Below are 26226 nucleotides of genomic sequence, written 5' to 3' on the forward strand. Positions count from 1 at the left end.
TCGAATAATTGCAGTTTGGAAGTAGAAAGTTGCATTTCATGAGTAAAACTCAGGAGCAATTTATTTGTACAAAGGTGGTCTTGCTGTTTTGTACTTTAATTTTTTTTTAACCTTTGACCACCATAAAATTGTTTCTGCGAATTAATTTTTAACTTAAAAAAAAACAAAAAAAATCTCGTATTTCATTTGACTTTAACTTGTATCAGTAACTGTTTGTCTTTAATAACACGCCAATTTATTTTCCTTCAGGTCGAAAAAAGGGAAGCGGGACGATTGATTACGTACAAGCGGGAAGTTGTCCCTGTGAGAAGTAAGTGCAAGTTGTTCAGGTTTTAGCATGAAGCATTAATTTAAATGTAAATATTTGATCTCTCCTATTATGGTTGAACTACCAACGAGGATGGCCCACAATTTAAAAGTACAACGCTGCTGTGGTTGGATCTTTACTTGATAAATCCAACATATCTTAGTTGTTTAAACTTAACAAAGTTGTTCTATTTACGGCAGAGGTAGTGAGTTTAAATCTCACCAAATGCTGGTTTTACGAACTGGATGCAGCAGGCAACAGTACTATTAGACCAGGGGTTCTTAAACTGAGGGGTCCATGGACCCCCTTAGTTTTTGGGGGTCAATAAATGCCTAATTGAAATATAAGTCTATATTCAAAGACCGAAATCAGCAGATTTATGACGTCTATTTGTATTGTGACATCAATTTATGACGTCATTTTTCAAATTTTTTTGCCTACCGTGGTCCATGCGAAGCAAAAATAAAAATAAAAATAAAAAAAAATTAAAAAAACAAAAAATCTTTTTTAACTCCTGTATTAGGAGACCAAAGGAATTCAGTCAAATAACTTCTTTGAACTAAAGTGTTTTTCTTACACATTTTTTTATAAAAGTTATTTATCTCAATTGTTGCACGTAAAACGATTAGATTGCAATGTTGATTTTTAGTTATTTTCAGTTGGCTTATTACTCACAATCGGACGAGTTTACCAATTTTAAAGGTTTAGTGTTTAATCTTGATAACAGGTAAAAAATCTTCCGTTGTGCGATAAAAATATGTGCAATGATTATATGAGGTGCTCTGTTGGTCTGACTACAGTAAATGTTGTTTTGTAACAGTTTGAGAACCACGGGCGTAAACATTCTTTAAAAAAATGGGAATGTGAGGGAATATTAAAGCTGTTTTATAAATCGTTTAACTCTTTACTAACGTAATTCCCGTCATTATAATCGTTAGTGTAAATGAGTGAATGTAGTTTGCGTACACCTGCAAGTTGATAACATAACCTGATGTTTTTTTTGTTTTTTTTCATATTTTAAGAATTGTTTTTTTAAGAAACCCCAAACTAACTTTTTTGTTATTTACAATTTTTGTTTTACAGCGGCTGCCCCTTCACATATTTCCCAGTGTGTGGTTCTGACGGAAAGACTTATCCGAATGATTGCGCTTTAGAAAGCGAAAGTTGTCTCTCGTGAGTAAACCTAAAAAAAATATCCTCTTTCTGTTTGATTGAACAAATATGCGGAAAGCTTTTTACATTAAAAGTAATTAGTGCGTCGTAACTTTTCCAATTTGGTAAATCGACCTTTGTAGTGGAATATTTGGTTTGCGTAATATTTTCCTTACGCGAAATTATTCTGCCTAAAAAATGTTGATCAACAACAAAAATAATAATCACTAAACATTTATATTTTAAAAAGGACTCGCTTGCAATTTACCTAATTCGTTTGTTAAACAAACAAATTAAAAGAACATTCAACAAAGACCTTACATAAACACTTTTTTTTTTAAATTGTTCTATTCAGAGATAAAGATGGTAAAGGAGAAATCACGAAAGATTACGACGGAGAGTGTTGCCCAAAGTGAGCCATTGTTAAAAATCTTGTAAAGATTACCCATATGAGTGTCTAATGCTACGACTTAAAGATTAACTATATGAGTATCTAATGTTTAAATAAAGGATTTCCTAAAAGCCATTGTGACAAATTATTAAATGCTTATATATTAGATTTATAATGTGTTTTTTTTAGTATCTGCACCTTCATCTATCTACCTGTTTGCGGATCCGACGAAAAAACTTACTCGAATAATTGCAGTTTGGAAGTAGAAAGTTGCATTTCGTGAGTAAACTCAAGAGCAGTTTATTTGTACAAAGGTGGTCTCACTATTTTGCACTTCTAGTTTTAGACTATCTTAACCACCATAGTAGTGTTTCTGCAAATCTATTTTTTAAATTTAAATAAACAAACAAAAATCTTGTATTTCATCTGAACGATAAGACGACCTGACTTCATGTTTCTTATCAAATTTACCGATTTGTTCTATTTGGTTTATTTTATCAAGTGTTTCTCAACCTTTTTCGCGACGGCCCAAATACTAAGCGTAAGTCAAAACAACAAAGCGACCTATTGAACTTTTTTACAAACACAAGAAACTAACCAATAACTACGAAGAAAGGTGCATATAAACAGGCTTAATAACTGTTTGTGTTTAATAACACGACAATTTATTTTCTATCAGGTCCAAAAGAGGAAATGGGGCGATAGATTACGTAGAAGCGGGAAGTTGTCCCTGCGCCAAGTAAGTGCAAAACGTTTTGTATAGCAGATTTTGAAAAAAAATGTGGAACGTTTAGGTAAAACATGCGTGGTTTATTGGATGGTAAAAGGTGAAAAATACCAAGTGTGCAGTTTATGAATTTTAACATTGATTTAAATGAAAATCTTAGACCTCTTCTTTTATGGTTAAACCGTCAACGAGAAAGACATACATGTTAAAAGTACAATGCTGCTGTGGTTGGTTCTTTAGTGGATAAATCCTGCATATCGTGTTACAATATGCCATCGACTTTTGTATGGGTTTTGATATTCATTCTAAGTTTAACTGAAACCTCCAGTCATTATCTTAAGGTTTATTCAAAACGTTTACAAAATTGAACCCACTTCTGTTTGGGCTTTGACATTCATTCTATATCCAAATATACAACTTTCAGCTAAAATATTTGAGATTATTAAAAATAAAAAATGTTTACCAAAATCCTCTCAGCAATTTGTGAAACCCTTCTCAGTAAAATAGATTAGATCTTGGCTAAAAAATCGGTTATGGAACCCTGAAATGAGGGTTTATTCGATTGTAGTACAACCGCCGTATATTTTCACGCCGTGCTCCAAGATCCTCTCAGCAATTTGTGGAACCCCTTGATCCCTGCTCACTAAATAGATTAAGGCCCGGCTAAAAATAGAGCGAGGTTAAGAAACCCTGAATTGAGGGTTTATTCGATTGAAACCGTCGTATATTTTTAGGCCGTGCACCAAGATCCTTGCACAAGTCTGTGGAAGCGATGGAACGACTTACGACAACGAATGTTTGATGGAGATTGCAAGTTGCGAATCGTAAGTGAACACAATACGAGTACACTACAATATGTCACAACACAAATAGAGCACAATACGAGAAGACCACAATACAAGTAGCCTATATAGAATAAAATACGAGTAGCTATATTTACGAGTAGACTACAAAGCGAGTTGAACACAATACAAATAAACCACAATACGAAGTAATTCGCATTTCAATTATTGAAAATAATCATTTATTTTTTGGTAAAATTAGGTTTTATCCTAATTTTTGAACATAAAACAATTTGTTTGCTATATGTTGTGCTTTTTTGGTTGAGTCATTAATTGTAATCAGACCAGTTTTAATAGTTAAGCGTTTAATTTATTATAACAATGACAATACTTTGATGTTTACTTGCTCTAATTATGACTTGACTGGGACTTGAATTGCGCAACTGATGACTTGGTCTGGGACTTTGTTATTTTATGAATGACTTACATACAACACTGTTATCGGACATCTGTAATCCCATTTATACAGCTGTCCAACAATATTGACCTCTAGAGATACGTGAAAGCCAAAGTTTAATGCAGTTCATTGTGAAAAAAGACGTACTTTTTTGTTTAAGTGTGGCTAACGGGAATGGAGAAGTGACGAAGATAAACGAGGGAGTTTGTCCAACACCAGCAGCTTAAAGATGGAGAATCTTGCAAAGAAGTCGTCAGCAATTCTACTTTTTTAATTACTCACGTTTATCTTCCACGAATGTGCAATTACCAGCTCAAGTTGAAATATCCACTCATCAGAACCTAAACAACAGTAAAATGTCCTGATTAAGGGGTTGCTTCTGGATAAGTAAAATGGCTAAAATTGCTTTCGTAAATGACGATAAACCTCGTCTAAATTATTTTATAACAGACCGCTTTATTCTTTGTACAGACATCTCTATGATTTTACAGGGCAACTAGAGCGTACTTTTTAAAAAACATTTATAAATATTTGGGGCTAAAGAATTACGAAAGCAATAAATCCTATTTCTAAAACACATATCGCCCGATTTAATTTTTTTGACGAAAGGTAGATTTCGCCAAATTAAGTTTAGTAAAGCAATTTATCAAAAACTAGGTGCTCCGTTTCTTTGTTTTTGACTGGATTTATTAAAACGTTAACAGAAAACTTGTTGCACGTTATTTAACGATATATTTTCAGTATTTCAACCTAAGCGCGAATAATTACATCTCTCTGATTATTTAATGTTTTCACGCATACGTATTTAACCAATAAATATACTTTTAAACAGTTTTCAAAATTATTTACTTTGCTCAAAGATAAGACTTAAGTATTCTATAAAACCTATGTAGTTTTAAGTCAGTTTAGACCAGCCTTTCTTAACCTTGGGTAAATTTACCCCTGGTGGTAAATTTCCTCACTTTAGGGGGTAAATTAGCTATCAATCAAAATATCCACATCAGCTTACGAGACAGAAAAATAGTGCTAGCTGTAGGTATTGGTAGCATAGTTTCCTAGAACTGCTTTTTTGAAGCTAGCCTAGTACCCTATTGATTTTTTATCGCCTTGTATCGAGAACGTTATGCTTTGCTAATCGATCATTTTTTTAGTTTCTTGGCAATATCCTTATCTTTCAGTTACTTCATTAATACGTCATTTACAGATTATTAAACAGATTATTAAATATGCGGACCCCTACCTAAATTTTACCTAAAACTCAATTAACATACCATTGAGTATTCAGTATTGTGATATTTATGCTACTCAACTACTGTACTGTGTGAAATTGTTGTTGTACTGTGTCAAAATGTTGAAGAACGAAGAACAACAGAACGAACAAACAAAAGTTGAATAAACAATTGACATATTACTGAATTAAAGAAACTAGAAAAAAGTGGGGAAAAATATACAAATAAAGACAACATAGGCTGACAACCAACCCGCTACATCTGCACTGCAGGGAAAGAGGGCCAGAGGTTTTTAGCGGGATTTGCGCCTCGCACTGTTAGGACTTAGTCGCCCTTCACCAAACGATTTTCCTGCGGGATATAAATAAAAAAGGTGACCCAAAGTGCCATGCCGAAACTTTGTCAACGTAAGCAAATTTAATTAGAGGGCTGTTGTTGCCTTTCCTGAACTAAACGACTAATCTGTGGTTGAGGGTTTGACAATGCAACACGAATGTCATCTTCGTCCTCTGCCTCATATATATTTAACTACATCCTGGTGTTTTCATTCAAATATTAACTGACTATGCATGCCACTCACCTATATGCTTACCGGTACATATCTATTGGCCTAACAGTATTCTCCAGCTGCAAGCACTGGTGTCGTTCCCGCCAATATGAGATAAACCAGGGTCGGCAACCTTTTTCTAGTCGCGGTCCAATACTAAACTCAGAAAGGTCTATGCGGGCCGCACAAAATGCTATCTAAGAATTTTGTTACTAAAATGTTAAAAAAACTTTTAATCAGTTGGGCCTCGAATCTTTTTTTGCACTTAAAAACTTGTTTAATTACATTTAAGGAGGCAGTAAAGTGTTGCGTAGCGAGCACGATTTTATTTTTGTGCACTAACATTTCTTTCAAGTTTTTATTACATTGCTGAAAATAAATAATAAAAAATGTCAAAAACTATATGCCCAATATTTTTGAATAGGCTACGTTTTCCGTTTGTTCGCGATGCTCTTGGCAGCCTTCCACTGCGCAACGGTAAAGAAGCGCTGATCTAGTTCAAAAGACAGCTTTAAAACGTAAACGAACTGGACGTAGAAAGATCTTTTGTGCGAAGCGCGAAAATTTTTCGCACTTACGTGGTTCAAATAGTCAAAAAGTAGGCCTATTTGAAAAAGGCTCATGTCTAGTGTCAAAGAAGAAGCCGGATCCGGCCCGCGGGCTGTAGGTTGTCAACCCCTGAGGTAAACTTTGGTTGCACCTCATGCTTTCTATTACGTAATGGACGAGCCAATTCTGATTTGACTGCAATCGACATGCGTTGGCTTGAGCTTGACACCTGCGAAATTAAAGAGAGAAATGGAAGTAAAACAATCGCTTTTCTTTTTTTCCTTTATTCGTCAAGGTAATCACGGACCCCCAAATGCTTTCTAACGGACCCCCAAGGGGTCCGTGGGCCCCAGGTTGGGAACCACTGCCTTAAACCAAGTAAAACATATTGCTTTTCTTGTGTACCTTGTGTAGGCTTTGGTTTTTTGTTGTACATGCACTACAGCAATAAGATTAAAGTTAGAATAACAACATGGTCAGAATAAAACACAGTTAACGGAATTTTCGGTAACAGCCTTGACGATTCCGCAACGGCGTTACACCACTCATCCAATGTGTACCAAAGTACTCTCGGAATCGCGATTGCGTCGTGCACTTTGATACCACCAGCTTTGTGCTGTTTGCTACAAGGGCCGTTGCACAAACTGCATTGCAACAAATACTCACAGAAAGCGCTTTAGTTAAATACTCCGCCCCAATAATAATGTCGAACACACAAAGCGCGTACATCGGGCGTTGACTCTATGTAATTGATTTCTGACGTGCCTGATTATTTGGAATTCAACTAACGATAAAACTTGGCAGATACTTTATAGTTTGTTTTCTCATGTTATTAAAAAATGAGGGTAACTTTGTCATGCGTATAGGACACGAGAAGCTGTGAAAAAACATTCAACCTGATTTTTTTATACAACTATTGCAAACTGCCTTTATATTACGTGTAGTTTTAGTTTGTGCACGTTATTTTTTTTAAATTACAGAATAATTTGATCAAAATATAGGGACGCCCTAAAACTGGATCGCTGATATCCACCCTATTTCGGAGTACTTCTCAGGATAAAAAGAGTACTTCTCAAGATAAAATAGCCATGTTAAAGCATTAAACACATTAGCGATACACAAAATTGCGCTTCTGGTAGCACGGTCATAAGTTCAAATATCACATAAGCTACTTCTACGAACAGGATGCAGAAGGCAACGGTGCTATGGTCAGTTCGACCTGCTCCTCCATGAGCCTGCGTAGCAAAGTGTGTGTGTTTTTGTGTTTCTTGCTTAGAATATTTATGGGCCAAACAAATATCGAAGACTTTTTTCAAAAGGTTTCCTGTGTTTTTTTATATCTGTACCGTTATCGTTAGTCAGTACTACTTTAGAAATGCAACACCGCAATAAAACAAATATAAATCATTGGTTTAGTTATCGTAAATGTCCTTGTATTTATTTTTAAATTTAGTTTTAGGCTAACAATTTGTATTTACCATTTGTGTGTTGTTTCTATAGCAACCTCCACGGACAATTTGAGCTTTAACCACCAGTGATAAAGATCCAGTCGGGCCTTAACCCAATCAGTTGCGCCGATAAAAAGATAAATCCACAACCAACATAGAGTTGTTAATCCAATATCCAGCGGTAGTAAGATAATCACCTCTGATAAACAGTCTTCTGTAGCAAGACGCCCATAATCCATTTGCCATCCGACTAGCTGTCATTAAGCAAAACAGTTTAATTCCCAGGGTACGTTGTTTTATTTATCAAAAAAAGCTTACATAAAAAACTTTCGACAATTTTAGATAAGACCTCCTATTCAATTGCTTCAGAGTAGGGGTTATTCAATTCCCCAGGCCAATTTTTGAGTTAAAATGGGATCAGTAAAGATAATAAAAATGCATTTATTTCAACTTTGTTTTTTTTTCACTATAAACTTTCAAATAAGTGCTTACTCCAATAAACGCAGTATGTATATTTTATTTATCATCTCTTTAGTGAAAAAAAAAAAGTTTTTTTTTTAATATAGCATTTTAGCTTCAATACATTATTTTACAAACAGCAATGCTTTTTAAAACGATATTTATGGCAGTAGAATTTTTTTAAATTGCTTGAAGAATGTGGGACTCCTTCAATTTTGGAAAAGAACTCAAAACAACGTCTTCAAATACCGCATAACGCAATGCAACTTATTTGGGTTAGGGTTGGTCAGGTAATATTATATGTATTATTAATAATAATAATTTACCCACCCAAACCAGCACCCCAACCCAAATAATGTGCGTTACGGCGTACCTTTTTATTATATTTTTTATGCGTAATTTTCTACGTTTACTTTCTATAGAAGGAGCCCCAAGAATTTTAACGCCATTTATTGATTCAGGAATATAAAAAAAAAATTTTCTCAATACGCTTAAATTTAAACTTTGATGTAATCTACGACCAAAAGTTGTTACAGTTTTTTGGACTAAAAATCCCTTTGTGCCCAAGCCCAACCCACCACCTTTTGTTCGATATTATCCGGTTACTGACCCTACTTTATAATAATACGGCATCTAAGTTTTGAAATGTTTTGCAGGTAAACTTATATATCGCCGAAATACTGCTTGTGCCGGTATACACCTTTGCTTCCGCTATTGGCAAGGCTTGTCATTTTTATGATTTTTTAAAAATGACCTTGGTATGCGGAATTAAATTTTATCTTTAAAACCTATTATATCCACTTAAAAAAAAATCATGTCGACTTTCGACCACGAAAACAAAACTTCTTTGAGGGTCCATGTAAAAAAAAATTTAAGAACCCCTGCTCAACACGATATTTCGACTAAACCAATTCTTAAACAAGAAAACAGACAAAACCGAAAACGTGTTTAGTTTCCTAATACACAGCAAACGGTATTTCAAAAAATAAAACGAAACTCAAGTCAAGGCATGCACTAAAAACTATAATTATTTAGTCATTTTTGAAGTAGCACTTACAAAAATACACGAGTAAAACCAGGGAGTCGAACCGTTTGACTTTTCCGGTTCAGGTTCGGTTCGGATTCAAGGATTTTTTCAGAATCCGGTTCAGTTCCGGTTTCGGTTCGGAGTAATTTAAAAGTTCCGGTTCAGCTCCGGTTAGAACATCGTTATTTTAAAACCGGTTCATAGAGTTCCGGTTCGGATATAATATAATTTGCGTTAAATCTCAAAATGTGGGTCGATAAATGTAGAGAATAATCTTTGAACTGTAAGTCATTTAATCTAAGTTCCGTGACAAAAAAAAAACAGCAACTCAATATTGAAATATCAAAACATAAAAAATGAACGATTTTTTTATTCAATATTCATATTTTTTTCATAAAATTTCGAACATGGCGTAACTTGACTCTGTAAAATAGAAGTTGTGACGTCGTTCTGGAGCAAACCGCTTTTGTTTACAGGTTCTAGTTCAGTTAAGGTTCAGGTACTTTCAAATTATTTGGTTCAGTTCCGGTTCGGCTCCTTAAAATCTTATAAAAACCGGTTCGGGTTCGGTTATGGCTCGGAAAAAATTGACCCAAAACCGGTTCATAAAGTTCCGGTTCGGTTCCGGTTCGACTCCCTGACTACAACGTATCGCCTAGCAATTAGTCTTTTCAACGTTGTCGGTAGATTTTACTCAAAATCGTCAGGTTTAAATTTACTTTTCGTCCTTCTCCGCCATATTTCGCTACATTTTTCACGCAACAACCTGAAAACAAGGTCCACAAGCAGCTTACCTACACCCATGTCTTCCTACACGGCTGGTTGCGAATTTACGTTGTACCTCAGACTTTTAGCAAATTCCTTTGACAAGATAAAAAGGAGAACGATTAAAAAGTTTCCCTAAAGAAAGCGCAGATATTTACAATAAACTATAAACGACGTGACGTAATTCGAACACCGTGACATCACTTCCGGTCGCCTTACGTCATCACTGCTGCTGCTGCTGCTGCTTTTTTGTTGATGATTCTGGCCGGATGCTTTACATCACAGTCGATCATCGCTCGTTCGAGTCTTCATCCAACTCTCAAAATTCCGTCCACCAAAATTGGACTAAGCTTTCTCAGGGGCCCGTCTTCCTTTGTAGGCAAACGGTTGTGACTTTTGTCTTGGACAACGCAGCGATTGTTTCGCCGAAATTGCTTTGCTGCACGTATTTCATTATTTCTAAAAGAACTGGTTTGCTAAGTTTAGATAGATGGATTTTATTTTTCTGGAAACGAAATAACTGAAACTCAGTACGAAGTAACAATGAAAAAAATACAGTTGTTTGTTCCTGGATGTAGTGAAGGACCGTTAGGTACATCGAGTCAACTGCACCATGTTTGTACAAACTGCACCTTGTTAGCCGTATAATCGTTGGTCAAAAAGCATTTTCAGAAGGGCTAGATCACAATTGTAAACACACATATGTGGGCACGTGTTTCATTGACTGATGACTTGTATTGAGACTTAGCTTGTTTTTATTCAAAAGACTTGAGCTTAAATTATTTGCAAATGACTTGACTAGGACTTTGTCATTTCACAATAAATTACATACAACACTGTTATAGCAACCCTAAATCCATTAACACTGCTGTCGAACAAGACTGACCTCTAGATACGTGCCAGCTAAAGTTTTAATGCAGTTCATTGTGAAAAAAAACGCTCTTTTTTGTTTAAGTGTGGCTGGCGGGAATGGAGAAGTAACGAAGATAAACGAGGGAATTTGTCCAACACCAGCAGCTTAAAGATGGAGAATCTTGCAAAGAAGTCGCCAGCAATTCTACTTTTTTAATTACTCACGTTTATCTTCCACGAATGTGCAATTACCAGCTCAAATTGAAATATCCACTTATCAGAACCTAAACAACAGTAAAATGTCCTGATTAAGGGGTTGCTTCTGGATAAGTAAAATGGCTAAAATTGCTTTCGTAAATGACGATCATCCTCGTCTAAATTATTTTTAAACAGACCGCTTTATTCTTTGTACAGACATCTCTATGATTTTACAGGGCAACTAGAGCGTAATTTTAAAAAATATTTAAAAATATTTGGGGCTAAAGAATTACGAAAGCAATAAATCCTATTTTTAAAACACACATCACCTGAATTTTCCTTCTTTGACGAAATTAAGATCACTTACTAAACTCCTGCCAAATTAGGTTTAGTAAAGCAATTTTTTAAAAACTGTGCTCCGTTTCTTTGTTTTTGACTGGATTACTAAAACGTTAACAGAAAACTTGTTACACGTTATTTAACGATATAAACTGAGTTTTTGAACCTAAGCGCGAATAATTACATCTCTCTGATTATTTAATGTTTTCACGCATATGTATTTAACCAATAAATATTCTTTTAAACAGTTGTCAAAATTATTTACTTTGCTCAAAGATAAGTCTTAAGTGTTCTATAAAACCTATTTAGTGTTAAGTCAGTTTAGACCAGGGATGTCCAACCTGCGGCCCGCGGGCCGCATTGCGGACCGCCTGATATTTACGTGCGGCCCACCACTAATTCTCACTTTCAGTAACCTTTATTAAAAACAGTTGTTTCGAATATCATCAAAACGTGAAGATCGCGCAGTATTTGATGTAGGCATAATCTTGTGTTTTTTATAATCGAGTCTAATGTCGCATTTCAACATCCATCGAGCACTTTGTGCACCCATCATTGCTAAGCAAGATGTTTGTTTTTCTGAATGTGTGTTTTTCCGGACCGTTTTAAGGAAATATGTCAGCCCAAACACGTGAAAACTTGAATTTTTGCATATTTGCGCATAAGTTCACTCTCGAAGAACGGGTGTTTATAAGTTAGGTTGTTTTATGACGTCACGATATGACGCAACTTATGACGTCACCCCTTTAATTTGAGAGATTTTGCGGCCCATCGAAAACTGCTAAAAGGTTGGACATCCCTGGTTTAGACTTTAGGGCAGGGGTGTCCAACAAGCGGCACGCGTGCCACGCGACCTAATAAAAAATGGCACGCAAGCCCTCCCCAAAAAATACAAAAATTGTTATTTAGCCAATTGCCAAAAAAGCTCAATTTGTTATTCAGCCAATTGTCAGAAAATACTAAGTTTGTTATACAGCCAATTTGTTTGTTCACAATATACCATTGTTTGTTCATAATATAAAACAATCGGGGCAATCACGACAACCAACAATTACTTTTGATATAGTAACATTATACTGTGTGGAGGCCAGCATTCACATAATATTATATAGCTTGGTGTGAAAAAACAAAAGTCAGCTCACCGAAAGACACTTTAATGTAGTGATGCGCATTTCTACTAGACAGTTTTTTTTTTCAAGTTTAAATAAACGTTCTTATTTTTGGTAAAAAGGCGCTTTTATGATTAAAAAGAATTGGTTCGGTTACGAAACTTTGGCACGGGAAGAAGTTATAAGATAAAAATTGGCACGCCGGCTAGTTTGAGTTGAGTTGGACACCCCTTCTTTAAGGCCAAGGTATTACTGTTTGTAAAACCCATGCTGAAGTATTTTGCAATTGTTGTATGTCCTGCTGCTATTACATGCAGGACGCAGGTGTTAGGCCATTTTATCATTACAAAAATTCGAAAAAACTATGGCAGATCTAGTGAGAATTAGATACATTTATATTACATGAGTTTACAAATGTAAATACTGCATGTCACTTGAAAAGAAAGGTAGGTCCGTCTGGCAAATCTAGCATGCTGATTTCTGAGTAAATGTTTCATTTTAAACACGGTTTTGACTTGACTTAAGCCACTATAGCGTTTAGGTGTGTTGCTACGGGTAAGTAAGGCGCTGCCTGTACAACGAGAGCCGATGGCTGCTTAAGTCTCTTACATGATTCTGTATATTCCCAAGGAGCAGGCCGCTAAACATACCTGTCCTTAACTTCGTTTTTTAATTTATTTATTTATGAAAGTCATGTGATGATGCAACTCTGTAATACCATCTATGAAAATTTTATGCCCCCACCGACAAAAATATACTACATATCTTTTATGTTAAGTTTTGCCAATTTAAACAAATTAACATAGTTTTTTCGTGGTTTATGTGATTAGACTAGATTTCTGTTGCATATTTGTGCATGATTTTCCTATGGAACAACAAGTGTTTTTGAAATTAATTGTTTTGTAAAGTTTTGACAGCAAATTTCCACATGTATGTTACTGTTACACAAGTGCCATCATTTACTGCAAAGTGCAAATAAAGTTATGTAACCTCAAATCGTAAAAATCTGGAAAATCAACATTTTTATTCTTTCCAAACAGATTAAGAGAGGTATATAAAAATATTATAAGCTTAGAAGGTAAAGTTAAACTTGTTTAACCAACAGTAATAAAACTTTTGTTGAACCAATATATACAAGGTAGAATTTTATAAAGACATATTTTCTGGATTTAGTGGGCCTTAAACAATTTTAATTAATGTCTGTATTAAGTTTTTGTTGGTACTTTGTGCAAAAATATATTATTTGTGTACTGTATAATGTATATGAACTTTTTCTTATAGTTAAAGAAGCTCTTAGAATCCTTTACATAAACCAAGTAAAATATATTGCTTTTCTTGTGTAGGCTTTGGTTTTTTGTTGTACATGCAGCTACTGCAATAAGATTAAAGTTAGAATAACAACATGGTCAGAAGTCAGAATAAAACACAGTTCGCAATAAGACCGAAATAGGCCAAATGGCTAATAGTTTGAATAAGATTAAAATCAGAATAAAACCCAAATGGCCTGAATAAGGTCCAAACCTAGCCCCAAACCCACCCCTAACTTCATTACTAACTTTCATTGATAATTTCTACACTAGCCGAAGTTCGCCAAAGGGAAGTATGCAGCTCAAAATTCTTTGCGTAATATCTCCAAAAGTAAACAAGATATCGATTAGAAATTTTTACATATTACTCCAAGCAACCTAAGCTTGCCAGCAATCAGACTTTTTTTTTTAAAAAACATTAAAATAATAATATTCATATTTACGAATATAAATATTCAATAATATTCAGCCCTAAAATTAAAATGTGCTCTAAGTGACTTACATAGGATGACAGCTACGAGTCTACTCTTCAAAATGAAATATGACTCGACTGCCAATTATTCAAGGATAAGTTATTAATATTTCTTCAAAAATTCATAAACGCCTATAATTTCAAATCGGGCAAAAAAGCAAAAGTCCCATAACTCAAGAAATAAAGAAGATTTTCAGTTTAAATTTTTGCACATCACTCAAAGCAACCTAACTTAGCCAGCAATCAGACTTTTAAAAAAAATATAATAATTTCATTTATTCTGTCTTTAACAGCATCATTTGAGAGTGGTACTAAAGAAAGCTTGTTTTTGGTTTCTTTTCCCAGTACAATCTTGGCCATCTGCAGCGCAGCCGGCTTGACAAGTGTCTCGCCAATGGTATGTGGTTTTCCCTGTTTTGCTATTCGGTATGCCACTTCATAAGACGCCGTGAGAAACGGTTTATCCACTAGAACAAAACCTAAGATGTAATGGTAGCAGCATTTGCATCAAATCGGAGCTTCTTCTGTTTTAATTGATCAAGTGTGGTGTCTTTATATTTCCCTGGACCGTGAACGTTTGTAAAATGTTCTCTTAATTTAGCTGGTACTAGGCTGGATTTTTTATTTTAGCTGGTACTAGGCTGGATTTTTTATCAATCGTTGTTATTGATATGTTAAATTTAAAAAGGTGTCGCAACCATGAGCCTTTTTTTACCATAAATATCTGCGTCTTAATACAATAAAGAAATAAAATGTAGGTCTACCGGTCCGGTACTAACTGGTGGCTGGCTACTGATCAATACCGTCAGTCAATACAAGACCTTGAGCAAACCTGCCTGCCTACAAGAAGTACAAATACAGTAAAGTAAGCGTAGGCTAAAAAATTTCGTTAAAAAATGAAAATAGAACTAAATTTCCTTTTAAAAGTAAAAGCCCTGCTTCTAACATTCGATGCAAAAAATGAGGAAATATATGTTTCGGGAAAATCAAGTTTTTCTTACCGATTATTTTTGCAATGTTACGTAATAATATATATTTTTGCAACTGTGTCACATGAGATGGCATTATTACATCACACGTCAAACACACAGATGTTTATTTATCATCCCGTAAGTCGCAATCAAGTTTCGGCTGGACAATATTTTCCAAACATATTCTCTGATATACCGTTAAGTGGCCACCCTGAAACAGCTTAGTCAAACCACTGATGAACAATAGACAGCTTCTTCATATCATAATGGAATTCTACTACGATTGTCTGTAATAATTGGTTAAAAATTTAATTATATTTTTACCCAATTCTTGACTGTTGTTTTTTTTCACTGCTGCGTCATTTGTGATGACTATACATTTCTCAAATATCATTGAGGTGTGCTGAATGTGATCTACCAGTGAGTATTTGAATGCAAGTTGTATAGTTATCCAAATTGTTCAAATGTCCCATGTTTCCTAGCTCTTATGTGGTTTACTCTGTGTTTGGCTCATGTGGTTTTAGCCTTGGTTTGTCCTTCACTTTGTATTTGTACTTTAAGCAGTAGAGAGCTCTAGCCTTTGTACTATAGCTTGTTGGTCTTTTAGTTGCAGTGGTTTACAGTGCTGATATGTTTATTAGTATTATTATAATATATACTTGTTTAAAAAAAATGTTGTTTTGTATTGTTTTAGAATAAGAATTGTTTCACATGTTACTGTAGTATAAGTTAATGTGATTTGAACAGATAATGACTTCTCTTTGTTTGTGATTAAACTGAATTACCAACTGGATCTTTGAGTGTGGCTTGTTATATGTGAGGTAAAGGCTTTAAAAATGTTGTTTGATTTACCAAGAGACCTTTACATTAGGTTTTACTTTTACCCAGCTTGAAACTACTAATATTTCTATCAGAAACAATAATATTTGACTAATGTAACAACGTAACTCTGTAACAAATGCACAAAATTAAAATTATTGTCATGAAAATGGATTTTATATTTAAATTCTCATGTTGTGATTGTCATTAATTGCGCTTTTTTCATTTTCGATTGTTACGATAAATTCTGAAAAGTCTCTGGTTAAATTCTCAAACTGGCAGTTGCATTTATCAGCAGGGTTGCGGAGTGCCGAAGTCCATTAAAAAAGAAGTTGGTTAAGCAACAAAAAGTCTGACTCCAGGGGAAAAAAGGTAAGTACAATGCCAAATTCGTTAAATTCATTAAGTCCAGCTCCGTGTACAGAAAACCATTTACCTAACTGAACCATATGCTATTACACAATTTACTGCGATTGAACTTATCGGTTTCATATTTGGTACTGCACATGCGGAAGTCACTCTAGAAGTCTTTCTCAAGTCCTGAGTCGGGCTCCAGCAAAATAAACCAATTCCACAAAGTCCAGAATCTGATTATACAACCATACCAAGCTTATTCTCTTGCTAGTATATGTCTTGAAAGTAAATGCAATCAAGATTGTATTTAAAACCATAATATTTGATAAATTTCAGTTTGTATATTTTAACCAATTGATTTGTTTTATTCAAGTAATTGCTGGTGAGTGATGTTTTCGTGAAGACAATGAATACAGCGGAGTTCAACATCATACAGATTTGCCGAACGATAACCAACCAAGTTACAACACTTTTTTAAAAAAGATGTTTCTGTGCGAACTTGGCTTGTTCTGCCCGAGGTAGGGACTCTATTTTTTCATTTTGCTTTACTGTTACATTCTGTTGTAATGCACTTCTAATAATTACGTTTGAAGTGATGATATTTTGACTTTCTTTTGTATTCAGGTTAAAATGTATATATGAAATATTCATATATTTTTATAAAGTAGTGTTTGCCGATATGTGACAAATTTAATGCACTTCTAATATTTTTGTAGTATTTTTTATTGGGATTGAAATATATAAATATATCTGAATTGTCTATAAAGTCATCTTAGTTAAACATTAATTTTAGTTGCTGATATGTTCACATGCAATTTCTTAAATTTCTACAGTTTTTAGTATTTCAAGTTATTCTTTTTTGTGCTTTTGACAATTACAAGAATCTACTTTTGTTTTAATAACTGCTATTCCTAATATTTTTGAGATCAAGAGACACAAACAAGAAAAGTTGAACCTAGAAAATGTAAGTTTTTATCTTTAAACTGCTAAAAACTAAATATTCTGCCTTTTTTGATTTCTAACCTGGAAAATATTTGCTTGCAAAAATTCAAATAAGTTTCCCCAAATATTTATTAATTTATAAATAAACAATATTTATATTTTAAGATCACACATCGACAAATTTTAATCGACTATATTTACAAAATTGTCGCCGAATGTTTTTTTGTTTTTATTCCTCGCTTCGACTCGATTGTTCACTTTCCAAGTTTTGCTTTGTTTATTCTCAAATTGTTTTCAGTGTTTTCAATAAATTTCTTCTTTTCTTCTTCACTTGAATCCTCGACTTTCTTCTCAGCTTCCAGAGCTCGTTCGAAATATTTCACCGCATCAGTGATCCGCGAGGTTCGCCAACACACAAAACCGAGGTTGTTTAAACATTTAGCGTAAACATTATGCTTGGAAGCTTCGACGCCGAAAGTTGTTTCCATTAAAGAAATTGCTTTTTTTAAACTTCGCTCCCGACTTTCTTGATTATCGATTAAACCTTCGCTCCGTTCGATGGAATGCAAACACCGAACCAAGTTTAAAACCCGAAACTTCTCGTCGACGTTTTTGTTTTCATCAATCTGGAGTCGGATGTCGCGCATCAGTGGAAGCACGTGATCGCGCACAATGGGCTTCATTGTGACGTCACTTTCAATCATCGTTATGTTTGTGTCCCTCAACCCCCCAGCACAAAGCCGAACACCCTCAACTGCTTCCTCAGGATCCCGGTCATTTGCGAAGATAATTGAAGATATTTGAAAAACCAAAATGGATTCCAAATATTTATTCTCTTCTTTCAGTTTAATTCCAAGTTGTCGAAAAGCTTTCGCTGTCGTTTGACCTTGGGCGATTTGCTGAAGGTCACCCGCGACGCGATTTGCTCGAAGAAAGTTTTCCTCCTTCACAGAGGTCACGTATTGTCGGATGAGCGCAAGTGCAGTTTTCCTTTCTTGAATAAAATTAATGAAGGAAAAATTATGTGTTTGTTTATTTGGCTTTGAATAAATTGTTTAATACGAATTAGTTTATTTTCTTACATTAGTAAACCTATATTTAAACTTAGTTTTTACATTAGTAAACTATAGGGGTCTAGATAACATAACAATGAAAAAATGATTGAGTTCCAAATAAGAGTAAAATAAATTATTATTAAAAGCACTACAATTGTTTAATAAAATAACGAAAAAACACTTCAATCTTACTATTTGAATCAAAATAATCTTTAATCGAGTTTCTTGTTCCACCTGCAACGTAAAAATACAAAAAAGTTTATAATTTTATTTATCCAATATGACGTCATGCCGTGGGAAAAAAACAACTTCCTGAAATATAAGATTTGGTGATTGTAGGTACATTAGTTAAGTGAAGATTATCTCGCCAAATTTAAAATTTATTTTTTATTTTAAAAGAATTATGTTTTTACAAGTTACAAAAAATATTTGAAAAATAAATTTGTGAAAAATGTAAGTATTCTATGATTGTGTTATCCTGTCGAGTAATTGAGTTTAAGACCCTAGTTTCGTTGCTAGGCAAATCAAACCTAAAATGTTGAAAGTAAATTAGGTTGGTAAAACTCTATTAAAAAATATATATAGACGAGATATTTTCTACTTTTTTATTTTTTGATCACGAACATGTGAGTCAAAGTAAAATTCTATATAAAATAAATAATGTGATATGACTTTGCAAGGCGACTGAAAGCTAGTCTAAATTAGCGTCAGGTGCCTGGTGGATTAAATGTTAAATCTCTGGTATACAATTAATCATTATTTTTGTTTTCACGGCGCATTCATTCAGGAAAATATATTTTTTGTAAGGCGATGGTTTTTTCGTTAATCCACCTGCAATGTTTAAATATATCCTTGTCCTACTATTGTTTTTTGTAATTCAACCAACTAACTAAGGTGTTAATGAAATGCTTAATGTATTTAATGAGCTAGAGCAGGCTTTCTTAACCAGGGTTGCGAGAACTGTTTCACGGGGGTGCGGGGATGCTGAATCAGACACAGAAAATGTATTACTGTAATTTATTTCCTTTCTGGGTTAAATGTAAAACTAATTCACATTTTGGAAAAACTAATTTACATTTTTTTTTGCGTTACTGTGTATCAGTTACTTGTATAAAACTCTTTGTATATGGCCGTATTTGTCCTAATTATAAATAGAGAAATCAGGTGGCACTGTATAAAGACAAATTGTATTTGATTCTCGACAAGCTTTCGCACAACCGTGCTTTCATCAGGATGTGGGGCTCAATCGGGATTTGGGCTTTATGTCACACTACACCTCATAGCAGGCTGTACTACACCCATCGTGCCTTGAAGCGCAGGCATCGTAGCATAATTGTTTTTGCGTCAGTAACACGCTTTTGCGAGCATGTGCCTGTGGATATGTTAGACGTCACCATTCTTATCGCCTTTTACTTGCGCCTGTGCTTTTACGTGCATTTTAATTGTTTTCATTTATACTTTGACCTGATGAGACTTGACGTAAATTCATCGGAATAAGGCCTAAATTCTTTGGAATAAAGCCAAAATTCAGCGGAATAAGGAATAAATTGAACGGAAGAAGGCCTAAATAATCCCCGAACCTCTCGGTAGAAGGTATGGGACGATCGGGGACTATCGGTCTGGCAACGGTCGTTTTGGTGACTACGTTTGGACGCCCTAGTGACTAGTCTGACCGGCGCTGTTAGGGCACCGCTGTTTTGGCACCAAATTTTTGGTCCTGTTTGGATATAATGGTGGGTACGGTAATTGGTGGGGTTAGAAAATGGGTTAGTGTTGAAATTATTAGGGGAATTAGTAATGTACTTAGGGGTGTGGTTTGGGGTTAGTTAAAGTGTTGTTTAGGCCTGGTTCTGACCTTTTAGCTCTTATTTCGAATTGTGTTTTACTCTGACGTTGGTGTTGTTCTTATTTCGGTCTTATGGCTGGAGTCCGTGTGCAGCAAGAAAAAAGGGAATAACCACTGAGCTAGAAGGATAAAGTTTGTAAATTTTTTCGGTTGCTTACTGGTAATGTCATCTTACTAAGAGTTTTTCACAAACTTGAAATTTGTAGTTAACGTTTAAGGTAGGCTTTCCTACGTTAAGCCGAGACAGTCTCGGTTTCAGGGCTTTGTCTTACATAAGGTAATATGAGGACTAAGAACTGAAAAAAACTTTCGAAATTAATGGTTGACTTTAAGGTAATAATGTAATTCAGTTTGCTCACATGTAAAGGTTTAGTTATTAAACTTAAGAGCGAAACTACTTCAATACCACCTGTAACCTCTAGATACATCAGCCTGTCCAGTTCTTCCTTGTTTATAAATCTGTTTTCTATCAAAATTTAAGTCGTACATCCAACATAGCTCTTCCCTTGTTTCTGAAATATTCATGTGCTCTGGCCTCTTGATATACAAATGTAAGCTGCAAATATTCGATTTCGTGGATATTTCTTGTTTTTATTGCTCGTGACTTGCTTTGCTTTAAATGGTGGTTTATTTCTTAGCAGCCAATTACAATGTTAAGTCAGACCCAAAATGTTTTCTTCACTTTACAACTCGATCGCTTGAAAAATTTACACCTACTTAGTAAGTTTATTAAAAACCTTTCTCATTTTTAAATTTCTGACTAAATATTTACACTTATGTATTCTGCCTAAAACTTTATTGGCTCACTGTATTCAACTTCTCTTAAAAAAATATATAATAAAAACTTACTGGCTTACTTTGTATTAATAATGGCCTGGTTATTGCTTTTATTTTACTAAATCTTTTCGGATTACAAAACAAAATACACTCAACATAAGCAAAACGCTCACACATTGTATTACTTCTAGCTGAAACCATTACATAAGTTCACTGAATAAAGGTATTTTAAATAACAAATCATCATACGGAGTAGTTGCATGCTGTAGTAGGCTACATTTGGATAGCATCTCTCTAATATATTATCGCAAATTTGAATTAGAAAAAACAGTGCTAATTAGAGCAGTTAAGAAAATATGATTTGCCAGAAGAGTTATTTCATGACATATTTTCACGCCAAGCGATTGAATAATGAAAATAAACAGTAACTAACTGAAAAACTTATGTTTATATGGTAGTAAACCACGATTACTGATTGAAATACCTTGAGTCGATGAGGCGGCAACTCCCAGCTGTCGAGAGGATGTACTCGGAGTGTCAGTGCTTGCTGGGCTGACTACTTGGTGTGAAGACGATGAACTCGCCGCCGGGGTTACAGGCAAACTTGTTGACATGGACAGAGAAGCAAGGTCACCAGTTAGGTGAGTGGCTGTATAAAGTAAAATTGTAGCAAACTTTGTATAAATACTTGCGCGTTCATGAAGTCGAAGTTTGCTGCAAATATTAAACATAATATGCAATGTACAAACATAAAGCAACAAATATATATAAAAATAGCAAGCAAATACTTGAATACCTGGCAAAAACACTCCTGTGCGAGAGGAGAATTGACTCAGAGGCAGCCTTTCCCCCTCTTCGGATGCTGGTGCGTCGAGATCTAAAGCTTTGGAAGCCTCGATCGCTTGTTGGGCCGCCAGTGTATGGTTGAACTTGGAGAAATGTTGTTGGAGTTCGTCTCTCACCGCCGCCATCTTGGGACGCTGCAAAGGATCCTGTTGCCAGCACTTTCTCATGGTCTTCTGAAGCAGGTTGATGATATCTCTTTCTTCCGTGCTGAGAGAGCTTTTGAATTTCTCGATCTCAGCACAGTCGGGTCGTTGTCCTTTGGTGACTGCATCTTTGATTGCCAAGTTATCGCTGAAGGTGGTGTAAGGCTGCTGTCCACTGATGAGTGCGTACAACAAGACGCCGTAGCTGAAGGTGTCCTGCTGTGGTTTAGGCTCCACGCCCGGGTTAGTCAAAACTTCGGGGGAGGCATAAGACATGGTGAGTTCCTTGCGATCCTGTGAAGCCTTGGGAGCTGAAGTCTGGGGGGCTACGACGGTCGTGGTGCGAGTAAATGGAGCCAGTTTGGCGGCGCCGAAATCTGCCAGCTTGCATCGCATGTCGCTGTTGAGGAGAATGTTCTCTGGCTTCACATCGCCGTGAATTATGCGTTTTTCCGATGAAAACTCGTGGGCGAATGCGAGTGCCGTGGCTGTTTCCAATGCAATGCGAAGGCCCAGCAGTGGCTTCAGCACACGGTTGGGCATTTGGAAAATACCACCCAGGTCACCTCCCTCGTAATATTGGGTAATAATCCCAATGTTGTTGGACCACTTCGTCCATCCGTGGACTCTTGCGATATTTTCGTTGTTGGCTCTCTGAATCATTTCCACTTCATCTTTCACCCTGCACATTATGTTCTTTAAAATCTTTTATTTTTTTAACATATCTTAATAGGACAAGACAAGGCACCTTGCAATTAGAGCATTTGTTTGAACTCGGCCAACAGTGAAACACTTAATGGCCACATATCCAAGTTTTGAGTGCTGTCCCAAGATCACCAACGCTGAGCCCCCTTCACCGAGAACACACGTGTCTGGGTAGCACCAGATCTCATTCGCCTTGTATTCTTTCAACTAGGAACGTAAAATAAATAAATCAAGCTGACTGGATTCAAAGCTTTTGGTATTAAAATTAAAAGAAAATTATTAAACTTAAAACGAGCAAATAATAGCATTTTGAATAAGTTTTTCTGGTCGAAACTTTATTGATCTTCGAGGATTGGTACTTACATCAAATACACTTGACATGGCTTGAGTTGAGTGAAATGTGTAGTTGAAAGTTAACAACTGACAAACTAAGCAAGCTATTACAAAACAAGAATAAAATGGTTAATTTCATAGGTTTTTACATTACTAAACTTTAAATTCTTTCCAAACTTCGACGTTCTTTCTGTCTAAAGACGTAACGAAAAGGTTTTTATATTTCGTCATAAAAATATGCAGTAGGTCGACGTCATGTTGGTCATACAATGTAAAAACAATGAATGACCACTTCAGGTAACTTATTTTATTAAATAGGTAAACCAGTCGTTATCAAATTTTTATAGTTGGTGGCACACCAGAAAAACACAAAAAATCGCGACACACTATGTACAAAACAGCAATATCACAACCCAGTGTTTTTAAACCTTTAAAATTTCTATCCGCACTTTTTTGTTTCGGAAAATTTCATCCGCACGAAACCAGCGCAGTAAGACCTTCAGTTTTTACCTTTAGTTTATTTTCAATGAAAGGGTTTGTGTATTAAAACTGTGTAACTAAGTCTTGACCGATTTAAAATAGATCAGGCTGCAATGAACCACTACGAGACTATATTAGTACCTGTAACGCATAAGTGGGCGCACCAGCTTATTTGATTACTGTATTACACATAATAAAAAATAATAACATGCACCATTTTCATCCGCACATTTATCCGCACGACGTTAGTCATCCGCATTACAATTTTTTTCATCCTCACAAGTGCGTACCATCCCACGGGTTGAAAAGCACTGACATAACTTGTCAAACGCCATTAATACACTGCAAAGCAATACGTTTTTAAATCTCGCATGCTTGCATACGAATAGGATTTTTTTCGAAATTACAAAAAGTTGCGTGGCACAATTAAGACTCGAGACGCACTTTACAAATCACTGAGTTCGATAAGAGCTACAACATTTCTGTGCTAACCAACCATAGCTAAGTAAGTAGTAGATAAAAAAATTGCTGCAGTTGTCTCCAATAAAAAATCACGAATTAAAAACCGGGATTTGTAAATTGACTATTCCTGGTTCACACAGGTAAGGGCTTAAACCAGTGTTTGTCACTCTCCGCCTGTGGGCGTTAGAGAGATAGAGGGGCGTTGTGACTGACTGATTTTTTCAAGGACTCACGATCGAGCAGGTTCGCTAATAAATTCACATAAGCAAACGTCAAATTGCACCTTTTCCTGTAACTCATGTACTGTAAATAAACTTATATATTCCAATAGTAATTAAACATCATGAGCGGTAATTTCGAGTATATAGTTGATTCAAGCACTTTGAAGAAAAACACTAATGTTCCTCCATATACTTGCTACAGGGGCGGATCTAGGGGGGGGGGCCCAAACTGAAAAAGATGTACATTTTTTTTACTTAATAGGCAGCTTATTTTCGCGGTTCGCTAGGTAGTATTGCCTATTTTCGCCAAAATAAGACATATTTTCAAGCTTTGTAGTGGTGTACGAGCTTATAGCGCCATATAATGAATATTTTCAAAAAATGGTAAAATTCGTTTCGCGCACTCGCGCAAAGCGGCGTTTTTCAGATTTGCAGCGACGGCTTAAGTGACCGTAAGCTGACCTCGACTATATAATACCTAACTAAAATCCAAGTACAATTAAAAGCTTTTTGTTGTTAATACACATCTGTATCAGAACCAGCCTGCCAATATACTTCATCCGGCCCGCCGCCTCTTTGACAAATTAGACACGAGTCCATTTGAAATACGTTTTGACTTTTTTATGTGTGTAAATGCGAAAAATTTTCGCGCTTCGCGCTAATGATCTTTATGCATCCAATGTGTTTACGTTTTGATGCTCTTTTTGAACTAGATCAGCGCTTCTTTACTGTTGCGCCGTGGAAAGCTGCCAAGTGCGTCGCGGACAAACGAAAAACGTATTCAAACATAATTGACAAATATTTTTTAACCATTTTTTTTTAAATGTAACAAAAACACAAAACTCAAAAGAAATACCGGTATGCAAAAAAAATCGCGCTCGCTAGCTTCGCTCGCCAGGTGTGCCCCAAATGGTTAACAAACACTAAAATAGATTAACTATCAAACTTTATCGCGTTTTCTCAAAGTAGTTTTATTACACTTTTTTAATAGTAGTAGGGGGATGACGACGTGTGGACTGGAATTTTAAACCAAGTATACGCTTTTTTTAAAGACTTTACTGCCTCCTTAAAAGTAGGCTAATTATAAACACGTTTTTAAAGTGCAAAAAATCCGAGGCCCACCTGATTCACAATTGTTACAAAGTTGTAATAACACAAAATCTCATTTAACATATGTTGTGCTGCCCGCAGAGACCTTTCTGAGTTTGGTTTTGGCCCGCGACTACTACACAAAGGTTGCCGACCCTTGTGTAAGGATTTGAATAACCTATCCAATGTTAGGATTAACTCTGCATAGAGTTTTGCTCATTTCAGCAACCTTATTTGGCGAAAACCAAAAATTCATGGCCCCCCCAAACTGAAATCCTAGATCCGCGCCTGACTTGCTAATAAGCACTTTGAAGAAAAACACTAATGTTCCTCCATATACTTACTAGTTCGTAAAACAACAAACTGCTTTTGGCCTACATTCAAAGTCAGCGATGAAGCTTAATTTTACACAGCAAACTGGTAATTTTATTGTTCCAAGTTTGTGCGACAGATAAATGCGTGACCAGCAAGTTCTACATAACGTAGTTCTGAAAAAACAGAAATATAACAAAAACAATAATTCTGACAAAAGTTAATTTTTACCAGTAAAGATTAAGGTTTAATGTCGGTACACTAATGCTATAGTTAAAGCTACAAGCGAGACAATGGTCAACTTGATATAGTTATCATACTCTTACTTTCACACAGCCTTAATGGTGATTCTAAAGTGTCATAGAGTTCGCACACAGAAAGTTGAATCGTTCGTGTTTAAATCATTGTTTGGCGCCAAACATCGTTAGCCGCTGATTGGTCAAACTTGTGGGCGTTGTTTCGGGGGCGTATTCTGCGGCAATATCTTATTGCGATTGTGACGTCAAATAACGGTGTGTTGCGCTAAAAAGACAATCAACTCTGTCTTCAGGAATTTTAAACAACAACAATTGTTACGTTACATTCAATAATGGAAAGCGTTTCTTACGTCATAAAGACCAACAGCGATCAAATTGTATTAAAACGAATGTTCAGGCGCTTTCGCGTTAGAAAGATTTATTGGAATCAAGTAACATCAGCTGACGCGCGACTTGTTCATTCTGGGCTCGCGATTCCTTTGTTCTAAGGCAGGGGT

General features: G+C 35.5%; 2 protein-coding genes across 2 annotated transcripts in view; one reads left to right on the plus strand and one right to left on the minus strand.

The window, feature by feature from the left end:
* The window catches only part of LOC146162841 (uncharacterized), an 85541-nt gene that overhangs the window by 24994 nt on the left and 34321 nt on the right, over nt 1–26226 (plus strand). The window contains exons 9-11 of the mRNA XM_083385312.1: nt 1391–1480; nt 1815–1871; nt 2040–2129. Coding sequence (XP_083241438.1) covers nt 1391–1480; nt 1815–1871; nt 2040–2129 — 237 coding nt within the window. The remainder of the gene's footprint in view (nt 1–1390; nt 1481–1814; nt 1872–2039; nt 2130–26226) is intronic.
* Nucleotides 17321–23154, minus strand: LOC146162842 (uncharacterized). The gene is made up of 6 exons (XM_083384497.1): nt 22939–23154; nt 22619–22782; nt 21678–22552; nt 21366–21530; nt 18451–18492; nt 17321–18197 (listed from the first exon to the last, which is right to left on the minus strand). Exons 1-6 carry the CDS (start codon nt 22954–22956, stop codon nt 17458–17460), a joined length of 2004 nt encoding a protein of 667 aa, XP_083240623.1. The 5' UTR covers nt 22957–23154; the 3' UTR covers nt 17321–17457.

The sequence above is a fragment of the Ascidiella aspersa genome, chromosome 3, assembly GCF_963924565.1.
Source record: "Ascidiella aspersa chromosome 3, kaAscAspe10.2, whole genome shotgun sequence".
NCBI lineage: Eukaryota > Metazoa > Chordata > Ascidiacea > Phlebobranchia > Ascidiidae > Ascidiella > Ascidiella aspersa.

Coding starts and splice junctions, on each gene's coding strand:
- LOC146162842 (XM_083384497.1), bottom strand. Junction 18,493..21,365: donor TGCCGCCTCATCGACTCAAG/GTATTTCAATCA, acceptor TTTACGTTGCAG/GTGGAACAAGAAACTCGATT. Junction 18,198..18,450: donor AGATTATTTTGATTCAAATA/GTAAGATTGAAG, acceptor ATTTTATTCAAG/AAAGGAAAACTGCACTTGCG.